At 38.2% G+C, this 22,917-nt stretch overlaps 1 protein-coding gene across 1 annotated transcript in view; it reads right to left on the bottom strand.

The window, feature by feature from the left end:
• Positions 1 to 22,917, bottom strand: part of USP34 (ubiquitin specific peptidase 34) — a 247,464-nt gene that overhangs the window by 191,384 nt on the left and 33,163 nt on the right. Inside the window, 3 exon segments of the mRNA XM_011987324.1 lie at positions 7,743 to 7,804; positions 9,542 to 9,734; positions 12,367 to 12,434. Of these exon segments, the coding sequence (XP_011842714.1) occupies positions 7,743 to 7,804; positions 9,542 to 9,734; positions 12,367 to 12,434 (323 nt within the window).

The raw sequence follows: 22,917 nt of genomic DNA, 5'->3' as shown, positions 1-22,917 counted from the left end.
CAGACCAAAGGATGGACCAAATATACAACAGTGGTCCCATAAGATTAAAACTGACGTGAACAATTCCTATCACCTAATGTGACTGTGGCCACCATGTCATAGAGCAATGCATTACTCACACGTTTGTGGTGATGCTGATGTAAACAAATCTACTGCACTGCCAGTAATACAAAAGTACAGCATGTACATACAGTATATAAAACTTAATAAATGACTGTTGCCAGTTTATGTATTTACTATACGTTTTATCTTTAAAGGATACTCTTTCTAGTTTTTAAAAAAAGAAAGGCATTGTCAGCACAGGAGATGACAGCTCCATGTGTATTATTAAAAAGTAAAACAAGAAAAAGAAAATAGCTTCTTTTTTTTCTTCTTAGGATATAAAGAAAAAACACTTCTGTATAGCCATATAACATGTTTGTATTTTAAATGTTATTATAAGAGTCAAAACGTTAAAAATTTTTTAAGTTTATAAAATTAAATAAAAAGAGTAAGCTAAGGTTAATTTAATAGTGAAGAAAAAAACTTTTAAATAATTTGTGTAGCCTAAGTGTACAGTGCTTACAAAGTCTACAGTAGTGTAAAGTCACATCCTAGGCCTTCACATCCGCTCAGCGCTCACTCACCAACTCACCCAGAGCAACTTCCAGTCCTGCAAACTCCATTCTTGGTAAGCGTCCTATACAGGCAATACCCTATTTTATCTTTTTTGCGGATTTTTTACATTATTTTTTCTACAGTTAGATATGTTTAGATACACAAATACTTACAGAGCATTACAAATGCCCACAGAATTAAGGACAGTAACATGCTGTACAGGCTTGAAGCCTAGGAGCAACAGGTTATACCACCTAGGTTTGTATAACTTTGCACAACGAAATCACCTCATGATGCATTTCTCAGAAAGTATCCCTGTCATTAAGTACCATATGACTACATTATAAAATGGGTGGAAGAAAATAAGCTTCAAAATAAATTGTACAATAAAAGGTCCCCAATTTTTTCAGCTATATTATATACAGATAAACTAGAAGGATTAAGTAATTTACTTTCTTATTGCATATCCAACGAAGAATTTACATTCTATAACAGAATTTTATGCTAACAATTTTTATTTATTTAAAAAAAACCACTAGGAATTAGACACATGGGCCTCAAAGGGTAAAACATTAAAAATAAAACTAGGTATATTTTACCTATTTCTGAGTAGCCCTACTGAAGTTATGATCCATAAGATTCAACTCTCTGATTTACATAATAGTTCAAGAAACAAAATTAATTTTTAAAAAAATCCCACTATTAAGTAAGTCTATTAAAGAACACTAGAAGACCCAGGCTGGTGCTGTGGTTCACGCCTGTAATCCTAGCACTTTGGGAGACTGAGGTCGGGGCGGGGGCGGACTGCTTGAGCCTAGGAGTTCCAGGCCAGGCTGGGTAACATAATAAAAGCCTGTTTCTACAAAAAATAAAATAAAATCAGCCAGGCATGGTGGCTCATGCCTGTGGTCTCAGCTACTAAGGAGTTGAGCTGGGAAGATCATTTGAGCCCAGGTCAGAGCTGTAGTAAGGCGTAATTGTGCTGCTACACTCCAGCTTGGGCAACAGAGCAAGACACTGTCTCAAAAATTTAAATGGGAGACCAGGGACTTTCATAATAACGATGCCATTATAAAATTGGACAGTATCATTAACAACCACTATTCGGAGGTCTGAAAACATACATGCAATGGGGGTCAAAGAAAGTGGGAAGAGGTGCCAGAAAAAGTATCTGAATACCTCAAACTTCCCAAAGTTGATGAAACACATTCATCTACACATCCAAGCAAGAAGTAGAACCCCAGGAGGATAAACGCAAAGAAATCCACATCTATACATACTGTAGTCAAATGATTCAAAGCAGTGAGAGAAAAACAACCAAACATATACAAAGGAACCAGAATAAGATTAATAGCTAACTTCTTATCCCAAACAGTAATAGAGCTACATAGGAGCAATGTTTTTTATCTTATTTTATTAGAGTTAAATCAGTATGTCAAGAAATTAAATGCATATTTAACCCATAAAAACACTAAGAAAATTGAGGTATTTTTTAAATCAATGGAATTAAAATGGCACACTAGAATCTACGTATACACTATAAAAATAGACAGTGAAGGAGAAACAGAGAAACAAGATATGAGATACACAGAAAACCAACAGCAAAATGACAGATGTAAAACAAGCTATACAAAATTATTAGGGAATTAAGAACTGTCATCAAGGCAGAGATTATACGATTATATATTTTTTTTAAAGATCCAACCATATGCTACCCCTAAGACATACTTTAGGTTCAAAACAAGCAGACTGAAAATAAAAGAATGGAAAAAGATAAGTCATGCCAAAAATAAGCTTAAGAAAGGTTCAGGGGTTACACCAATATCAAATAAAATAGACTAAGCCAAAAAAATGTCTGAAAGAGACAAAGAAGGACATTTAAAATGAAAAAAAAGGATCAAGTTATCAGGAATACATATGGACCTAACAAAAGAATTCCTGAAATACATGAAGCAAAAACTGATGACAGAATTAAAAGGAGAAACAGACAATTCAGCAATACAGCTAATTCTTGTTACTCGCATTAGTTATATTCTACAGAGTCACTGCAAACACTGAATTACCTAATGCTGAACCCTTGGTCCTACAGGAAATATGTACATAATATAGATATCATACACAATTTTTAATGTGAAAAACCTCTCATACTGGTTGATTCTATTTTCTCTATTTTACAAAAGAGAAAACAGCGTGGCCGGCTCACACCTGTAATCTCAGCACTTTGGAAGGCCAAGGCAGGTGGACTGCTCGAGGCCAGGAGCTTAAGACCAGCCTGACCAACACGGTGAAACCCTGTCTCTAACCAAAAATACAAAAATTAGCCGGGTGTGGTGGCAGGTGCCTGTAATCCCAGTTACTCAGGAGACTGAGGCAGCACAATAGCTTGAAGTCAGGAGGCAGCGGTTGCAGTGAGCTGAGATCGTGCCATTGCACTCCAGCCTGGGCAACAAACAGAGCAAGACTCCATCTCAGGGAAAAAAAAAAAAAAAAGAAAGAGAGAGAAAATGAGGTTCAGAAGCGTTTAGATGCCTTGCCTGAGGCCATCTCCTATGTCTAAACAAGTGCTAGGGTTGGGATTCAAACCCCATCCAAGTGGCACCAGGACTTCTTATACTCCACCACACTGCCCCTCAGCACCTCCATCTCCATATTCCATATTTGTGAAGAAAGAAAAATATTTTTTCTTCTCTTCCATGGTTTCTATATTTGTGAATTCATCCATTTGCTGCAATTTATTTGTAGCTCCAAAATCAGTATTTGTGGCATTTTCATAGGCACTCAGACATGCACATAGCAGTGAAAGATTAGAATTTTCCAATATGCACATTCCTAACTAAAGTCAAACAAGGTGGCACTCTGTCATCTTGCTTCAGAGCTCATACAGAGACGACTAAATCTGCAAACACTCAGGATCAAATGTATTTGGAGACTTCAGTATCCTTTTTTTTTTTTTCTTTTTTTTTGGACAGACTCTTGCTCTGTTGCCCAGGCCGGAGTACAGTGGTGTGACCTCGGCTCACTGCAACCTCCACCTCTCAGGTTCAAGTGATTCTCCTGCCTCAGCCTCCCAAGTAGCTGGACTACAGGCGCGCACCACCACACCACCAGGCCCAGCTAATTTTTGTATTTTTAGTAGAGACGGGGTTTCGCCATGTTGCCCAGGCTGGTCTTGAACTCCCGACTTCAGGTGATCCACCAGCCTTGGCCTCCCAAAGTGCTGGGATTACAAGCATGAGCCACTGCACTCGATCTCCTACTTTCAATAATAGAGAGAATGAGGCAGAAAATGCAACAAGAATATAGGAGACAGACAATAATGCTACAAACCAATTTGACCTAACAGACATCTATAGAACACCCCATTCGACAACAGCAGAATGTACAGTCTTCTTAAGCACACACCGAACAGTCTGTAGTACAGACCACATTAAGCCATAAAACAAAACCAAGAATCCAATTAAAAACTGGGCAATGTTGTGAACGAAGAAACATTATGGTAAATAACCACATAAAAAGATGTTCTATGTCAACAATTAGGGAAATGCAAATTAAAACCATGATGAAATGCTACTTTATATCCCCAAATGGCAATAATAAATCTAGATAATAATAACTGCTGGCAAGAATGGGGAGAAACTGGAAACCTCCTACAATGCTAGTGGGCATGTAAAATAATGCAGGTATACTGGAAAACAGTTTGATAGTTCCTATAAAAGTTAAAGGTAAACTAATCATATAAGCAACAATTCTAATCCTAAGTATCTACTACAAAAAATGAAAACACACGATCACAAAAGGACTTTACATAAATGTTTATAATGGCATTATTTATACTAATCAAAAAGTAGAAACACGCTGGGCGCGGTGGCTCACGCCTGTAATTCCAGTACTTTGGGAGGCCAAGCGGGCGGATCACGACGTCAGGAGATCGAGTTCATCCTGGCTAACACCGTCAAACCCCGTCTCTACTAAAACTACGAAAGATTAGCCAGGTGTGGTGGCGGGCGCCTGTAGTCCCGGCTACTCGGGAGGCTGAGGCGGAAGAATGGCGTGAACCCGGCAAGTAGAGCTTGCAGTGAGCTGAGATCGCGCCACTGCACTCCAGCCTGGGGGTCAGAGAGAGACTCCCGTCTCAAACAAACAAAAAAAAAAGTAGCCAGGCGCGGTGGCTCACACCTGTAATCCCAGCACTTTGGGAGGCCGAGGCAGGCGGATCACGAGGTCAGGAGATCGAGACCATCCTGGCTAACACGGTGAAACCCCCGTCTCTACAAAAAATACAAAAACAAATTAGCCGGGCGTGGTGGCGGGCGCCTGTAGTCCCGGCTACTCTGGAGGCTGAGGCGGGAGAATGGCGTGAACCCGGGAGGCGGAGCTTGCAGTGAGACGAGATCGTGCCACTGCACTCCAGCCTGGGGGTCAGAGGGAGACTCCTGTCTCAAAAAAAAAAAAAAAAATGTAGAAACAAACCAAATATCCATCAACTGGCAATTGATCAAGTGTGGTATATCCATACAGTGTAATACTATTAAGCAATAAAAAGGAATAAAGTACAGAGACAAACTACAATCTCAATGAACCTCAATCAAGAGTATACTAAGTGAAAAGAAGCCAGATGAAAAAGATCACTATCATTTGATTCTATTTAAATGAAATATCCCAAAATGGGTAAATCTACAGAGATAGAAAGTAGATTAATGAGGCTGGAAATAATAGGTACTGGCTACAAATGGGCAAAAGACATCTTTTTTAAGTGATGGAAATGTTCTAGAATTGGACTGTGGTGACAGTTGCACAACTCTAAAACTTTACTATTATAAAATTCACTGCACTGACTTGTATATATAAAACAAGTGAATTTTATATGCATATGTTAATAAAACTGCTTAAAAACACCCAGTTCACAGCCGCCACAGTATTTATCACATACTTTTTCTCTTTACTCCAATTTTCTCACACTGTATACACACTCTCCCTTCCCATTTTGAACTCTTTACCACCAGTCCTCAATACTTTTACTCTCCTCTTTATTCTCTTAAACATGTCTTTAGGATGTATATTCCTTGCATTTGTTACTGGAATTCCTTCTTATTCCCCTATTCACTGTTTTCACACAACACCTAGCCTGAATGTGTTATTACTGCAGTGAACATTCCAAATTTTTAATCCTTTTCACAGGGGATGAGAGGAGTATGAGTATCACATTAGCAATTATATAAGGTTCTCTTTAAGCGGTCTTGCAGAGGTAGAAGGGTGAGGGGACACAGAGGATGAAAAGGAAAATCCAGAGCTGTAGGTTTCTTTCGTTTGTTTTGGTTTTTTCCGAGACAGAATCTTGCTCTGTCACCCAGGTTGAAGTGAAAATGGTACCATGTCGGCTCACTGCAATCTCTGTCTCCGGGTTTAAATGATTCTTGTGCCTCAGCTACCCAAATAGCTGGAATCAGAGGCATTCACCACCACACCTAATTTTTGTTATTTATAGTAGAGATGGAATTTCGCCATGTTGGCCAGGCTGGTCTTGAAACTCCTGGCCTCAAGTGATCTGCCCACCTCAGCCTCCCAAAGTGCTGGGATACAGGTGTGAGCCACTGTGCCTGGCGCAGAGCCGTAGCTTTATAAATACATTGGATATGGTCTACATAATGTCTTGACAGTGTGAAATAACATTTCTAATATGATCCAGAATGTATAAAGCAATGAAAAATTCTAGGCAACACATTTTAAGGGCACTACTGACAAAGAATATTGCCAGAGATGAATGACTCATATAGTGATAAATTCAAAAACCATACCATATAAAGAACAACTAGAAGAATAAGAACTCTTTAGTCGAAAGGGAAAAAAGAGTCAAGAGACAGTCTCTGGTTTCCAAATTCAAGACGTAAGTTCAACTGAGATTAGCACCTTAGAGCAGTAGTAAGATCAAGTTACACTAAAGAATGACTCACACGTATAATTACGAATTTTCTAACAAAGCAATACAACTCTGTTCCAGAAGATATTCTACCCTACTGTTTAGATTTTAAAAACTGATTTCTCTACTAGATGAACAATTAAATGGAATATATATATTTTTCAGAACCCAAGAAGTCTAAGCTATAAAAACTACTTTTTTAACTCCCAATGTGATGTTATTGGAAACAGGGCCTTTGGGAGATAATTAGGTCATGAGGGTGGAACCTTCATGAATGAGATTAGTGGCCTAATAAAAGGGACTCCAGAGACCTCTCTGCTGCTTTCCACCATGCAAAAATAAAAAAAGAAAATGGCAGTCTACAGTCCAGAAGAAGGCCCCACCAGAACTTGATGATGCTGGCAACAACCTGATCTTGGACTTCCAGCCTCCAGAACTATGGGAAATAAATTTCTGTTGTTAACCAGAACTTGACGATGCTGGCAACAACCTGATCTTGGACTTCCAGCCTAAAGAACTATGGGAAATAAATTTCTGTTGTTTATAAGTCATCCAATCTGTGGTACTTTGTTGCAGCAGGCTGGACTAAGACAGTGTACTTTCTGAAAACAATCAGTACCATATTCTTCAAGATTAAATTCTCTAGTATAAACAGTATGCTTTCATACCGTGATAAATAGTACTATATGTTGGTATATGCTTTTAAAAGAGAGAAATGTGGCCAGACGCAGTGGCTCACACCTGTAATCCCAACACTTTGGGAGGCTGAGGCAAGTGAATGGCTTGAGTCTACAAGACCAGACTGAGCACTTTGGGAGGCTGAGGCAAGTGGATGGCTTGAGTCTGCAAGACCAGACTGAGCAACATGGCAAAACTCTGACTCTACAAAAATTAGCCAGGCATGCTGGCATGTGCCTGTAGTCCCAGCTACCCAGGAGGCTAAGGTGGGAGGATCGCCTGACCCTGGGAAGTTGAGGCCATAGTGAGCCATGGTCCCACCACTGTACTCCACCCTGGGCAACAGAGCAAGACCCTGTCTCAAAAAAAAGAGGGAGAGGGAGTTACGTTACAGACAGCATAATGTTCTGAAAGCTTGATGAAGACTGCACAAGTTGTCACGGGGCAAAGAATTTCTAGTAAAAATTTTAAATCTAAAATTAGAATTTACCATATAAACAACTGTACATTAAAATGGTATACTTATATATAAATTAATGCTCCTACTTACGTTTCTGTGTCTGATACTAATGATTCATTATTGCACACATCATTGAAGGTATGGAGTTGATTCTATGATTAAAGAAAAGAAATTAAGGGTTTTTATTTCCAAAATTATTCTTGCATATGTCAGCAAGTACTAAGAAACATGGTAAACTGATTGACATATGTAGATCACGATAACTAGATTAACATTACAAAATCTAAGACATAATCAGAGACATACGCTTCTCAATTAGTAAAACTACTTCTGTTATATTAAAATACTAAGTAAGGGCCAGGTGCAGGGGCTCACACCTGTAATCCCAGCACTTTAGGAGGCCGAGGCAGGTGGATCACCTGAGGTCAGGAGTTCCGAGACCAGCCTTGCCAACATAGTAAATCTCCATTTCTATTAAAAATACAAAATTAGCTGGGTATGGTGGCACGCGCCTATAATACCAGCTACTCAGGAGGCTGAGGCACAAGAATAACTTGAACCCAGGAGGCAGAGGTTGCACTGAGCCAAGATCGCGCCGCTGCACTCCAGCCTGGGCGACAGAGTAAGAGTCCATCTCAAAAAAAGGGGAAAAAAAATTAAATTCATTCCGCAAATAGTATTCTTTATTACACTAAGCACACTAGAGAAAACAAAGCTGAGTAAGTAAAAAAACACAACAATCTAATGCAAGAGAGCAAGTAATGTCATTACAGACCAACTTTCAGGAAAGGCTTCCTAGATAAATCCACTCAAGATTTAATTTATCTGGGACAATGTCAACAAGTATCTTATGAAGCCCGGTACACAAGTAAACGCTAGCTACTTCAGATTTTCAGTGTGACTACACTACCAAAACAAAACAAAACAAAAACACAAACAAACAAAAAAAAACAGTTATGTGGCCGGGTGGGGTGGCTCATGCCTGTAATCACAACACTTTGGGAGGACGAGGCGGTTGGATCACCTGAGGTCAGGAATTCCAGACCAGCCTGGCCAACACAGTGAAACCCCATCTCTACTAAAAATACAAAAAATTAGCCAAGTGTTGTGGCTCACACCTGTAGTCCCAGCTACTCAGGAGGCTGAGGCAAGAGAATCACTTAAACCCGAGAGGTGGAGGTTGCAGTGAGCCGAGATCACGCCACTGTGCAACGGAATGGGACTCCATCTCCAAGGAAAGAAAAGAAAAAAAAAAAAACCCAGAAATGTAAAGGAGTAAAGCAAATGGGGACTGTAACAAACCAGAGAAAGCATGTTCATTCTGAAGGATAAAGTTAATTACTTAGTTCTAACAGACTGTCGTTATGCAAGAATACAGACCCAAGGATACCAGGCCTTCTTCCAACCCCCTCACCAAGAGAAGCCAAGAATACAGATTTTTATGTTATTTTGTCCTACTTAAAAACAGTATGTAAGACTATTCAAAACAAACATTTAGTAAAATTTGGCCTACGGCCCAATAATCTATGGTTTCTGCCTGGAAAATTAATTAATGCTTATAAAGCCCTCCAATTATTCCTCTTTCACAAAACATCTATAAACATAAAAACCTGAATAGTTTAAAAAGACAAAAACAAAATGATGAAAGAGTTGGACCCGGAAATCAAATGGACCCACAGTATAAATCCATATAAATCTAAGCTTCAGACTTTTTCATCTTTAAAGTAAGAGAAACACAGAAATTATTTGTGAAGGCTATACAAAGTAATCCATGTAAAATACTTAGCACAATGCCTAGTATGAAGGGCTCCATAAATAGTGGGTAGTAGTATTATGATAGACCAGAAAGCAAATAAACAATGACCAAAAATAAAGCAAACACAGCTTACTGTTATCTGACTCAATCCAGCCAACCTCATAGTCAAAGTAGGTGACATAAAGTACTTAAATGCAAGATCTAGGCTTTCCTTATCAAAGCATAATGTTGTATCCAATGGTTCTTTCACTGTGCTCCACATTAAGTCAGCCATGTTACGAGCTGCACTCTGTCGTAACTCCTGATCAGAGAGCTTGCATAAATACCTGAAATGATTCAGAAATAGAAAATACATAAAAACTCATAAAGCATTTTAAAAGACCACTCAATAACTTAAAATGTACATTGTAAGCATTAACTTTTTTTGTGTCCAAAACCCACAAACCTCTGGTTTTCCTCTCAGGCCCTGCCTAATCTCTTTGGCAGATTCCTTCTGTGCTGTCCAACCTTTCAACATTAGTGTTCCTGAAGGCCTGTAATGGATTACAAAATGGCCACAAATTCCTCCCATCATTATATGTACAAGACTTTGCAATGTGACTTAGCTATTCCTCTCATCAAAAGGTGTAATCTGTTTCTACACCCTTAAATCTGGGCCTTGCCATATGACCTGCTTTGGCCAGTGAAATATTAATAGACATGACATAAGGGGAAGCTAGAAAAGCCTTTGAGCTTGCCTTCTCTTGCTGGGAACTCTAATCACCACCAAAACAAGGAACCAAGGTTAGCCTGCTGGATGAAAGAGAAGTATCTGATGCTCCAACTGACATGAAGCCAACTGCAAGACACATATGAGATTCCCCCTCACCCCACAAGACCCATCAGCATGGCAATCACACAATGTGGGAACAAGGCTAACCTAGACCATCCAGTTTCAGCCAAGTCAATACAGATCAACAAAACTGCCCAGCTAACCAGAGAACTGTGAGAAATAATAAATGGCTGTTTTATATTTTCTTTTTTTATGAAACAAAGTTCTTGCTTTGTCACTCACGCTGGAGTACAACTGCTCAATCAGAGCTCACTGCAGCCTCGACCTCCTGGGCTCAAGTGATCCTCCTACCTCAGCCTCTCTGGTAGCTGGGACTATAGGAGCATGCCACCATCACCAGTTAATTTTTTTCCCCTGCGCAGAGATGGAGTCTCGCTATGTTGCCCAGGCTGGTCTCGAACTCCTGGGCTCAGGTGATCCTCCCACCTTGGCCTCCCAAAGTGCTGGGATTACAGGCATGAGCCACCATGCCTGGGTGGCTATTGTTTTAAGCCACTAAATTTTGAGAGATGTTTCCTTACACAGCAAAACCAACTAATACAGAGTTCTATCTTAGACTCACTTCTATTCTTTCCCTGTATGCTCTCCTCAGGTGACTGCTGTGGTTTTTAAATACCATCTTTACACTCACAACTCTTAAATTAATGAAACTATTCTGAACCAGAAGTTCATATTCCCAATTTGCCAGTGCCACTTAAAGACCAGAAGACTTTGAGAGGCCTGTGGGACATTTAAGTTCTCCTAGATTTTCACATCTCAGTAATGATATCCACACTACAAATAAAAAATTGAGGAGGGGGGTGCTGAATGTCATCCACATGTACAATACTACCCTTTTCTTTATACCCTATAATGACCAGTCTTATTGATTTTATTTTCACTTACATTCATCCAATTTTCAAAATCATCATTAACAATCCTACTACAAGTAATCATCATTTTCCTTCCAGGACTAATACATAAACCTTTCAATTGGTCTCCCTCTAGCTTCTATTCCAGCCACCCTATATTTATGATCCACTAAAAAGCCAAAGAAAACTTTTAAAAAATCCTGAAACATCTGCTAAAAACCCTTCAATAGATTCCCATTGAAAAAATTAAATCCATACTCCTTACAGTGGCCTACAAGGTCCTCAATCACCTGCCCCTGCTTATCCCTCCACCCTCATAATTATATCCCCTTACACATTCTTCTCCACACCAATCTGCTTCTAGTTTCTTCTTCATAACTTTGAAGTTATGCTAACTTCAAAGCCTATACTCACATGTTCCTTCTACAATACATCTTCTTTCTGATAATCACTTGAATAGCTGACTCATGTCCTTAAGATATCACCTTTCAGAAAGGCCCCATACTCCCTCTGTATCACACTTACTTTCATAGCATTCATCACTATCTGATTCTTTGCCTGATATTGTCTCCCAAAAGTTGAGTAGTACTGTGAAAAAGGGAGACACTCAAACCTTTGCAAATGAGAAAAAAAGTACAATACTCCCATAAATGTTATCAATAAAATATGCAGAATCCTGACAGCTCATACTTTAATTCTAATCAGTACAACCCTTTCTCCATCTTCTTAGGCTTCCTTTTTAGGTTGAGACTTATAAAATTCAAATGTCACCTCCCGTTCGATGAGACCTTCCCTGTCCCCGTATTTAAACTGTAACCCACCCTCTAGAACTCTCAATCCACATTTGCTATTTATCTTATCATACTTATCACTTTCTGATGTAGTATTATCATCTACTTCTTTTGTAAACAGACTGCACAAGAGCAGAGATTTTTGCAATTTGTTTTCTTCTCTGCTATATCCTCAGTGCCTAGAATGTAACAGACACTTACTGTGTATTTGTTGACTGACTAAATACAGTGGAATAACCATTATTAATTTCTTTAATTCTTTTTACATACTCATGTAAAAACAAGTCCAACATAATTTGCTAAAAAGTAAACATTAAATATAAACCCATATATGTGCATAAAAAACACTATATTCCAAACTGTTACTTGAAATTTTCTCTAGAGGATATGACTATAGGGGACTTTCAAACAATATAATTCTGTATTATAAATTGTTTAAATATATTACATTGATAATCAGGGGAAAGAGACTTTATAAACTTACCTAATAACATAGGTCCTAAAAGGTATAATGTGCTGCATGACAGCAGGAATATGTAGCCATATTCTAATCTATATAAGAAACATAAAAACAACATTAATGCCTAACAAATATGTGAAATACATATGTCTTTCACTAATGAAAAACAAGAGCACTGGCCAGGCGCAGTGGCTCACGCCTGTAATCCCAGCACTTTGGGAGGCTGAGGCGGGCAGATCACGAAGTCAGGAGTTTGAGACTAGTCTGGCCAACACAGTAAAATCCCGTCTCTACTAAAAACACAAAAATTAGCTGGGCATAGTGGCGCACACCTGTAGTCCCAGCTAGCTGAGAGGCTGAGGCAAGGGAATCGCTTGAACCCTGGTGGGGAAGAGGATGTGGTGAGCCTAGATTGCACCACTGCACTCCAGCCTGGGCAACGGAGCAAGACTCCGTCTCAAATAACAAAATAGAACAAAAACCAGGATCAGTTAATATTTTGATGCCTCCAAAATTACATATATTATCAATTATGAAAAGAGTATAGTACAAAACAGAATTACACATGTATCAGGAAATTTTACCTATATCTTATTTTACATAAAGTCTTATCTAAAAAATTAATCTTAGCTTCTTGCTGAAAAGAAAAAAACCATCTCTCAAAGTAATATTTTCTTACCAAATAATTATCTATACCTCTTTGTATGGTAGCATCCCCAATACAAGACACTGCATTGGTTTTTTAATAAATCATATTAGTTTTTAACTAATCATCTCATTCCTTCCTAAAAAATTTCAAATTACCCATACTTTCTAGTCACTTCAATATCCATCTGAAACAAATATATTTTACAGTCACACACTGATTACAGTATCAACAAGTACTTACTGAAATAAGCTCTTACTATAAGTAACTTACAACTTAACGAAATTATAATAAAAGTTATAATAAATATATTTCCTTATTTTTTCTGCACTATATTTTAACATTTATAAATCAAATGTGAATACATTATAATAGTTTTATTTTCAAAAATAGTAAGAATAAAAATCCTAACCCAACCATCAAACAAAAAATTCTGATACTTAGTCTTGACACAGGCAGGAGATACAAATTAAATACAAATCTGGACAGGCACGGTGGCTAATGCCTATAATCCCAGCACTCTGGTGGGAGATCGCTGCAGGTGTATCACTTGAGGTCAGGAGTTCAAGACCAGCCTGGCCAACACGGCTGAAACCCCGTCTCTACCAAAAAAATACAAAAATAAGCCAGGCATGGTGTCACATGTCTGTAGTTTCAACACTCTGGGAGGTTGAGGTGCGAGATTCACTTGAACCCAGGAGGTGGAAGTCTGAGTGAGCCAAGATCGCATCACTGTACTCCACCATGGACGACCGAGCGAGACCTTGTCTCGAAACAAAAAAAAAAATTTTTTTTTAATGAATTTGGGAATACAGAATGTAGGGATTCACTTTAATCAAATAAAAGACGTCTATAAAAATCCTGTAGTAAATACTACGTTAATGGTGAAAACTTAAAAACTCTGCCTTCTGAGACTAGGAACAAGACAAGGAAGCCCTAATTCCACTTGAACTGAAGGCCCTAGACAGTGTAATAAGGTAAGAAACTAAATAAAAGGCAAAGGACTAGAAAGGAAGAATTTCAAATAATACTCTGAGATAATATAACTGGAAAACTCAAAATAATTATCAAACACTGAAACTGAAGAGTTGAGCAGAACTGTTGCTTAGGTTAATATAAACGAATATGTACACACCTATATATACACACATACAACACCCTATGCTTTTTTCTTACACACCAGCAACAAATAAGTTTTCAAAAAGATTCCCTTAACAACAGTATCAAAAATATCATGTGTCCAGAAATAATCTAATCAGATATGAGACCTCTACAGAAAAAGCTGGAAAACAATTAAAGAACATGTAAATAAGGAGACATATGCCATATTTGTCGTGAAGATAATAGTTCTCCCGAAATTCATCTATAGATTCAGTGCAATCCAAAAAGGTTTATGTGCAGAACTTACAAAACTCATTTAAAGCACAAAAGTCCAAGAAGAGCCAAAACTCTCTAAGAAACACAACAAGGAGAGGTTGGGTGCAGTGGCTCACGCCTGTAATCCCAGCACTCTAGAAGGCCGAGGTGGGCAGACCACCTGAGGTCAGGAGTTCAAGACCAGTTTGGCCAGCATGGTGAAACTGTCTCTACCGAAAATACAAAAAAAAAAAAAAATGAGCTGGGAGTGGTGACGCACACGTGTGATCCCAGCTACTTGGGATGCTGAGACAGGAGAATCACTTGAACCCCAGGAGACGGAGGTTGCAGTGAGCCAAGATCGTCCCACTGCACTCCAGCCTAGGTGACAAAGTAAGACTGTCTCAAAAACAGAGGAGAGGAGAGGGGAACAGAGGGGAGCGGAGCGGAGGGGAGAGAAATACGACAGGGAAGTAGCACTTGCTTTCCCAGAGAGCAAGACTTCTTGTAAAGTTTCAATAATAAAGGCAATGGGCAAAACAGCACAAAATTAAGGAAACAAAATAGTGTACTGTGCCAGAGAGCCCAAACCTATGCACATAAAGACATCTGATTTGGCTCAGTGTAGTGATGAGGCATGAGTCACCCGTAACCAATAATTTTGGAGGCCGAGATGGAAGGATCACTTCAGGCCAGGAGTTCAAGACTAACCTGTGCAACAAAAGTAGTACTACAGAACAAAGAAATGACTGTCTTTGTGACACTGTTAGGAACACTGGATATCTCTATGAAAAGGAAAATGAATCTTAATCCCTCCCCGAAACGATAAATATAAATGTACTGCAGTTGAATAGATCAAAATATGAAAGTTAAAGCAATGATACTTGTTTCCTGATCAAGGAAGCAAGAAAAAATAAAAGAACTTTTCAAAGAAACAAAAACTTTGGCCAGGCATGGTGGCTCACACCTGTAATCCCAGCATTTTGGGGGGCCGAGGCAGGCGGATCACAAGGTCAGCAGATCGATACCATCCTGGCCAACATGGTGAAACCCCATATACACTAAAAATACAAAAAATTAGCTGGGCGTGGTGGCAAGTGTCTGTAGTCTCAGCTACTTAGGAGGCTGAGGCAGGAGAATCACTTGAACCCAAAAGGCGGAGGTTGCAGTGAGCAAAAAAAACTTTGTAAGTATCTTCACGGCCTTAGAGTAAAAAATGACTTTTTCAATCAAAAATGAAAACCTTAACCATAAAGAAAAACACTGACAAATTATACAATATGAAGCTTGATGCATAATATTTCTTAAACACAAGAGTGAAAAGCAACGTGAGAGTGGAAGATATTGGCAATACATATATCAAACAAAAGACTTCTACCTAAAAAGACTTCTATCTAAAACACATAAGGAACTCCTAAACATCAGCAAGAAAAAGACAATCCAATTTTGCAAATGGGAAAAGATTTAAACAGGTACTTCGCAAAAAAAAAAAATCCAAATAACTAATATGCCTATGAAAACGTGCTCATTCTCATTAGTCATTACAAATATATAACAGGTCAGGTGCAGTGGCTCACACCTATAATCCCAGCACTTTGGAGGCTGAAGCAGTCGGATCACTCTGAGCTCAGGAGTTCGAGACCAAGCTGGCCAACATAGTGAAACCCCTTCTCTACTAAAAGTACAAAAAATTTAGCCAGGCTTGGTGACAGGTCCCTGTAATCCCAGCTACTTGGGAAGCTGAGGCAAGAGAATGGCTTGAACCCAGGAGGTAGAGACTGCAGGGAGCCAAGATCACGCCACTGCACTACAGCCTGGGCAACAGAGCGAGAGTCCATCTCAAAAACACAACAAAAATTGTATATATTATATACATACACACACACACCCTACTGATAAGAAATTCCACTTATATCCAAATTAAATGCACACACATGTGCACCAAAACACACATAAAAGAATGCTGACACTCATATGAACTGTAATAACCTAAATGTCCATCACCAGTAAAATAAACTGGTATACTTTAAAAGATTATTCAACAATAAAAATGAACATACTAGAAACACATGCAATATAAATTTCAGCATTTAAAAAAAGTAACCAGGCATGAAAGAATGCACAGTATGTGATTCTGACTGCATGGTAAAAACAGACAAAACCAAATTATAGTGTTCAGGGATATAAGATTAGGTGATAAAACTTTAAAAAAAAAAAGCAGGAGAATGATCAGCATTAAAGTATGAATTGTGTTTATTTTTAAAGAAGAAGAGATGGAATACTTAATGGCCAGAAGGACTCATAAGGTAGGCTTCTGGGGAGTTGACAATGTTCTGTTTCTTGGTTTGAGTGATGGTTAAACGAGTATTTGCTTTGATAAATCACTGAGCCACATGTTATCACTTTGTGTACGTTTCTGTATGAATGTTATTTTTCAAATTTTAACAAAAGGTTAAAAAATCCTATTTTATACAAGATACATCGGAGGACATAGGTATATCTTTTATTTTAGAATACACAGACACAAGTGAGTAAAAATTTCAATAAAAAATACCAAATGAAAAAAATGTAAATACAAGAAAAAATTTTAATACAAAAAAGCTACCATTTACTAAGTCCTTAATATTCCCATTGTGATAAATGAGAAAAGTAAGGCTTATAAAACTAATGAAAACAAAATTACATACTATGCAACAGAGGTACAATTCAAACCTAGGATTATATCGTTATAAAAATCAGCATTCTTTAACACTACTATAGATCCCATCATAAAAACCAAATTCCATATGCCATTAATCCTACAGTGTGTCCTTTATCATATTTTACTGTAAGTTTTGAGCTTTTCAGGTTTGCATCTCCCCAATCCCTGCTTAGTGCTAACGGAATTCTAGCAGCCCTCCTAACCTCTAGGTTAAAACTCTCAAATAGGGAAAAAAAAAGAAAAAAAAAGTTTCTTGCTCCCTCTAACTGCAGAAAAACAGCATTCTGCATCAAACCTAGTTCTGACAAAGTGGCATCATGAAAACTTAACTTCCTATTCTCCTATCTAGTAGACAGATATAAAAAAAAATGTAATCCTACCCTAGCTTCTGATATTAAACAGTCTTTGCTAATATATTTCTAAAAAGCAGTCTTAGGACACTGAGCATTCAGAAATTGTTCTTGTGTCCCCCTCTATGTTACTTAAGCCCTACAAGCTTGTACCTTTGATCCACATCTCCTACTTAATAATTTGTCTAAAGCACATTTTGTGTGACGTTCTTTTGTTAAGCCTCATTTGCACTTCTTTCTCCTCCATAACAAAATAAATCCCTTGTCTCTATTGGATTCTTTATAAATAAAAGGTGTAATCTATGAGATGACAAACTCAGGCAAAGGGCTGAGGAACAATACTGTAAGCTAAAACCAAATGTAACTCAACAAAAGTAGAATTAACTTTCATGTGGGTCTCAGTGGAGAAACTTGTGTGTCTCTGTGTTCTATTTCTCTAAGCTGTGTTAAATGTTAGTAAACTGCATTTGCAAAGTAAGAAAACTATATAAAGATCTTCATTGTTTTCTTGTGGGTGCAGCTGTTATTAAAGAACGATCCATATAATAGGTGGAATAATATTTGTGCAAACTGAGATATCTCCTAAAACTCAGAGCTAGTTAAGAATTGCTGAAGTTGTAGTTAAGAATCTGTTAAAGTTTTTGAGATTGAAATAAATGTATGGACTTGATGTTATTATCAGATTTGAACCTTAATCTGATAAGGTAAGAATTTCCTTTCTTTGTTGATAATTCAAACCCAGAGCAGAGTGAGTTTTCCTGAGATGCAATTTCAGGATTCTAGATTCAGGTTCTAAAAAATAACTCACGAGTCAGACGTGGTGGCTCACACCTGTAATCCCAGCACTCTGGGAGGCTGAGGTGGAGGCATCACAAGGTCAAGAGATCGAGACCATCCTGGCCAACATGGCGAAACCCCATCTCTACTAAAAATACAAAAATTAGCTGGACGTGGTGGTGCGTGCCTGTAGTTCCAGCTACTCAGGAAGCTGAGGCAGGAGAATTGCTTGAACCCAGGAGGTGGAGGCTGCGGTAAGCAGAGATCATGCCACTGCAATCCAGCCTGGCAACAGAGTGAGATTCCGTTTCAAAAAAAAACAAAAAAAAAAACACCATCTGACAAAGTTACTTGTCCTCAGTAAGAGTGAGGAAATCAGCCAGGTGCAGCGGCACACACCTGTAATCCCAGCACTTTAGGAGGCCGAGGCAGGCAGATCGTTTGAGCCCAGGAGTCCAAGACCAGCCTGGGGAACATGGTGAAACACTGTCTCTACCAAAAACACAAAAATTAGCCAGTCTCAAAATAAATATACAGATTTTTTTTTCTTTAAGTGAGGAGGAAATCATCCTAGAAAATAAACAGAATGGGATCATTTCCTGAATCCCGGGAAATGCTATAAACATGTTCTCTTCTGAATGTGTAATTTACTATAATAAACTGAGAAAAAGAGTTATTCAGTAATGTCAGCCCTTATCTGTCTTGCCATAAGTTATTTATGAGTTATTTTCTTTTCTTTACAAAGGATTGCTCTAAAATCTAATACTATTTTTTTCATTGCTAAATATAGTTCTACTCCTTCCTGTGAAATTCAGAGATTCCCAAATAGAGATCTCACCCTATTGAAGCCAAAACACCATGGCTAAACAAGTTGCCCACTTCGCAAGAAAAGGAATGAACATATAAAAATGACTAGGGTTTATACAATGACCCACTAGAGGAAATTACTATGAAATAAATAAATAAAGCACAACTTCTGTAGTAAGCTTGATTACAAAAAGATCTCTAAACTGTTAATGTACACTAAAATATTAACTATATGAAAAATTAACTTGCAGAGAGCCAATCTATTTTTTTATAAGGAAAAGATGCCAATTAAAGCTTAACTCCATTGAGTTATTATTCTCAGAAAATTAACAAACACAGATTATATAGTATTATAGTATTATGGTGTTCAAAAAATACATTATTAATTTAAATAGTACAACTTTGCTTTGATGGCCTCAGTTGAGTTGCAAGATAAAGAAAACTATGCAAATTGTCAACAGCCCACTAATTAGCAGTCATAAAAGAGCTGAAGAGAAAGACAAAACAGAATCTAAGCCTAAACCTTGCTATTTAGTAAAGGGTAACTATACAGGTTGGGCAACAGTATAACTCCATCTCTACAAAAACAATTTTTAATTTAGCCAGGCATGGTGACATGCACCTTTAGTTGCAGGTACTTGGGAGGCTGACACAGGAGGTTTGCTTGAGCCTGGGAGGTTAACGCTGCAGTGAGCTGCTATTATGCTACCGCACAGCAGACCTCTCTCTCAAAACAAAAACAAAACCAAAACAAAGGCCAGGTGCAGTGGCTCAAGCCTGTAATCCCAGCACTTTGGGAGGCCGAGGTGGGCAGATCATGGAAGGACAGGATTTTGAGACCAGCCTGGACAACATGGCGAAACCCCGTGTCTACCAAAAACACAAAAATTAGCCGGGTGTGGTATCATGCACTAGTTATCCCAGCCACTAGGGAGGCTGAGGCAGGACAATCGCTTGAACTCGGGAGGTGGACGCTGCAGTGAGCCAAGATCGTGCCACTGAACTCTAGCCTGGGTGACAGACTGAGACTCTGTCTCAAAAAAACAGATAATGGAAAAAAAAAATCCTGTAAACAATAACTTATAAACATACAGTAATAAACTCTTTAACAAGCCTTCCATACTAGACTGTTTACCAAAAATTAGTACAAATAAATTCAAGAAACAGTTTAATTCAGGTTTATGTAATATTCCTGATTAAATAAACCCTTTGATAATTTGGTGTTTCAAAATTATACGCCCTCTCCAAAATTACCACAGTGTAAACTAAAAATGTTATCACAGCATTTCACTTAACTAAATTGAGATATTTTCTCTCAGAGAATGCCAAAGTACATAAAACCTCCTATCAAACAAGTAAGTTCAATCAGAATAACAGGATCACTTAAGTATTTAATAACAGCCGAAGTTAGTAAAAGCTACCAGTTACTACATACTTTATATGTCAAGTGCTACATTATGAGCTTAAAATCTTTCTTTCTCATTTTAAACCTCACAACAATCCTCTAAGGTAGACGGATACCATCATCATTGTCATTTTGCAAATGAAAAAAATTAAGGCTTAGATCACTCACAGTGGCTCACGCATGTAATCCCAGCACTTTGGGAGGCTGAGGTAGGAGGATCACCTGAGGTTAGGAGTTTGAGACCAGCCTAGACAACATGGTGAAACCCCATCTCTATTAAAAATACAAAAATTAACTAGGCATAGTGGCATGCACCTGTAGTCTCAGCTATTCGGGAGGCTGAAGCAGGAGAATCGCTTAAATCCGGGAGACGGAGGTTGCAGTGAGCCAGATCATGCCACTGCACTCCAGCCTGGGCAACAGAGCCAGACTCTGTCTAAAAAAAGGTAGGGCACAGGGGCTCACGCCTGTAATCCCAGCACTTTGGGAGGCCGAGGTGGGCAGATCACAATGTCAGCAGATCAAGACCATCCTGACTAATACAATGAAACCTTGTCTCTACTAAAAAAATAAATACAAAAAATTAGCCAGGTGTGGTGGTGGCCGCCTGTAGTCCCAGCTACACGGGAGGCTGAGGCAGAAGAATGGCATGAACCCGGGAAGCGGAGCTTACAGTGAGCCAAGATCACGCCACTGCATTCCAGCCTAGGCAACAAAGCAAGACTCCGTCTCAAAAAAAAAAAAAGCTACATTATTAACCTACATGCTATATACTACTACTGTATGTAATATTTTCAACCTATCAGAATGCATGGAATTTTTTAACTAAAAATGACCTTGACAATAATCATTTATTACCAATTTTAGTAATGTCAGTGTTGTTTCCAATGTACGACATCACTGCAAAGCATATAGCATTGGAAGTAATGCAACAAAATGTTTGGTTGAGTATCTTTTCACTCAATATTTTTATTTTATAGATAATTTAAACAGCTGATATTAGCTATTAATTAAGGTAATTCCATTACACAAGATTTCAGGGTTTGGTAAAGGTACACTGAACTTTTGCTTTACCAATTTTTTAAATGATGACCAGAATAGGTTATTAAAGGATGAATTTTAATATATGGGTATTTAAATATCTTTCTTTCCAGGCCGGGCGTGGTGGCTCATGCCTGTAATCCCAGCACTTTGGGAGGCCAAGGTGGGTGGATCATGAGGTCAGGAGTTTGAGACCAGCCTGGCCAACATGTACTAAAAATACAAAAATTAGCCAGGCATGGTAGCTCACGCCTATAGTCCCAGCTACTCGGGAGGCTGAGGCAGAAGAATCGCTTGAACCCAGGAGGCAGAGGGTGCAGTGAGCTGAGACTGCACCACTGCACTCCAGCCTGGGGGACAGAGCGAGACTCTGTCTGAAAAAAGATAAAAGTATCTTTCTTTCCATATCCACTGTGCTTCACAGTAAACTGACATTCACAGGATGCAGAAGAATTACCCTACTTTCAAAGGCAAGAAGAATTGTTACATCTTCATGTGTAATATAGAGAGAATTCAGGCATACTACAATAGTAACCTAGGCAAGCATAATTTAAAGTAACCAATAAACTAAAAAGTCAAATATTTCCCAGGACAGAATCCCAGGCAGAGCAAGTTTAAAATGGCCTGGGCAACATGGTGAAACCCTGTCTCTAAAAAAAAGTACAAAAATTCAGCCAAGCATGGTGGTGCACACCTCTAGTCCCAGCTACTCAGGAGGGTGAGGTGGGAGGATCACCTGAGCCCAGGAGGTAGAAGCTGCAGCCTAGGCAACAGAGTGAGACCCTGTCTCAAAACAAAACAAAAAGTTAAAAAATAAAAAAGCAAAAGTTTTGTGCACCGTCACCTATTTTAGATTAAATAGTTATAGCCATGACTCCTTTTAGCTTTAAAACAGTAACTTTAAATTTTATTCAAACTCTAATCTTAATAATAAAGACTGTTAAAATGTTTCTGTACTCATTTTGTCAAAATCAAAAAAAAAAAAATTATACATGCAAATCATTCAAAACCTTTTCAGAGCATAAAATTCATGTTACTGATATGCTAGACATTGCTCCCAAATTAAGATCAATTCAAAACAATACTTACATTAGACACAACTGTAATAAACGCATGTGCTATAAGAAATGGCAAAGTTTCAGGAGTTCCATATTCAAAGCAATCCTTCATGAGAGAAAGGCCATTTTTCCCACAAAACAAACATACATAACGAAGCAAATGCAATGGTACTTCTACATCCTGGGAAAATAAAATATGTCATTATTTGAAAACACAGGAATAATTACTATCTTATTAGCAATACTGGAAAGATACTGATGAGAAACTCAAAAGACATACATAAATAATAAAACATATGGATGAGGCTTTGTTAAAAAAAGAAAAATAATATTTTCCATAAAAGAATAAAAAAGGTAAACACTTACATTCATATCACAGAATGCCCCTAATATGTTACTTTCTTGAGTTGATATATCCTAATTTTAAAAAAAAA

Source organism: Mandrillus leucophaeus, unplaced genomic scaffold (genome assembly GCF_000951045.1).
Source record: "Mandrillus leucophaeus isolate KB7577 unplaced genomic scaffold, Mleu.le_1.0 Scaffold307, whole genome shotgun sequence".
NCBI lineage: Eukaryota > Metazoa > Chordata > Mammalia > Primates > Cercopithecidae > Mandrillus > Mandrillus leucophaeus.
Note: the sequence above shows the minus strand (reverse complement) of the source record. Positions and strands in the feature narration are given on the sequence as shown.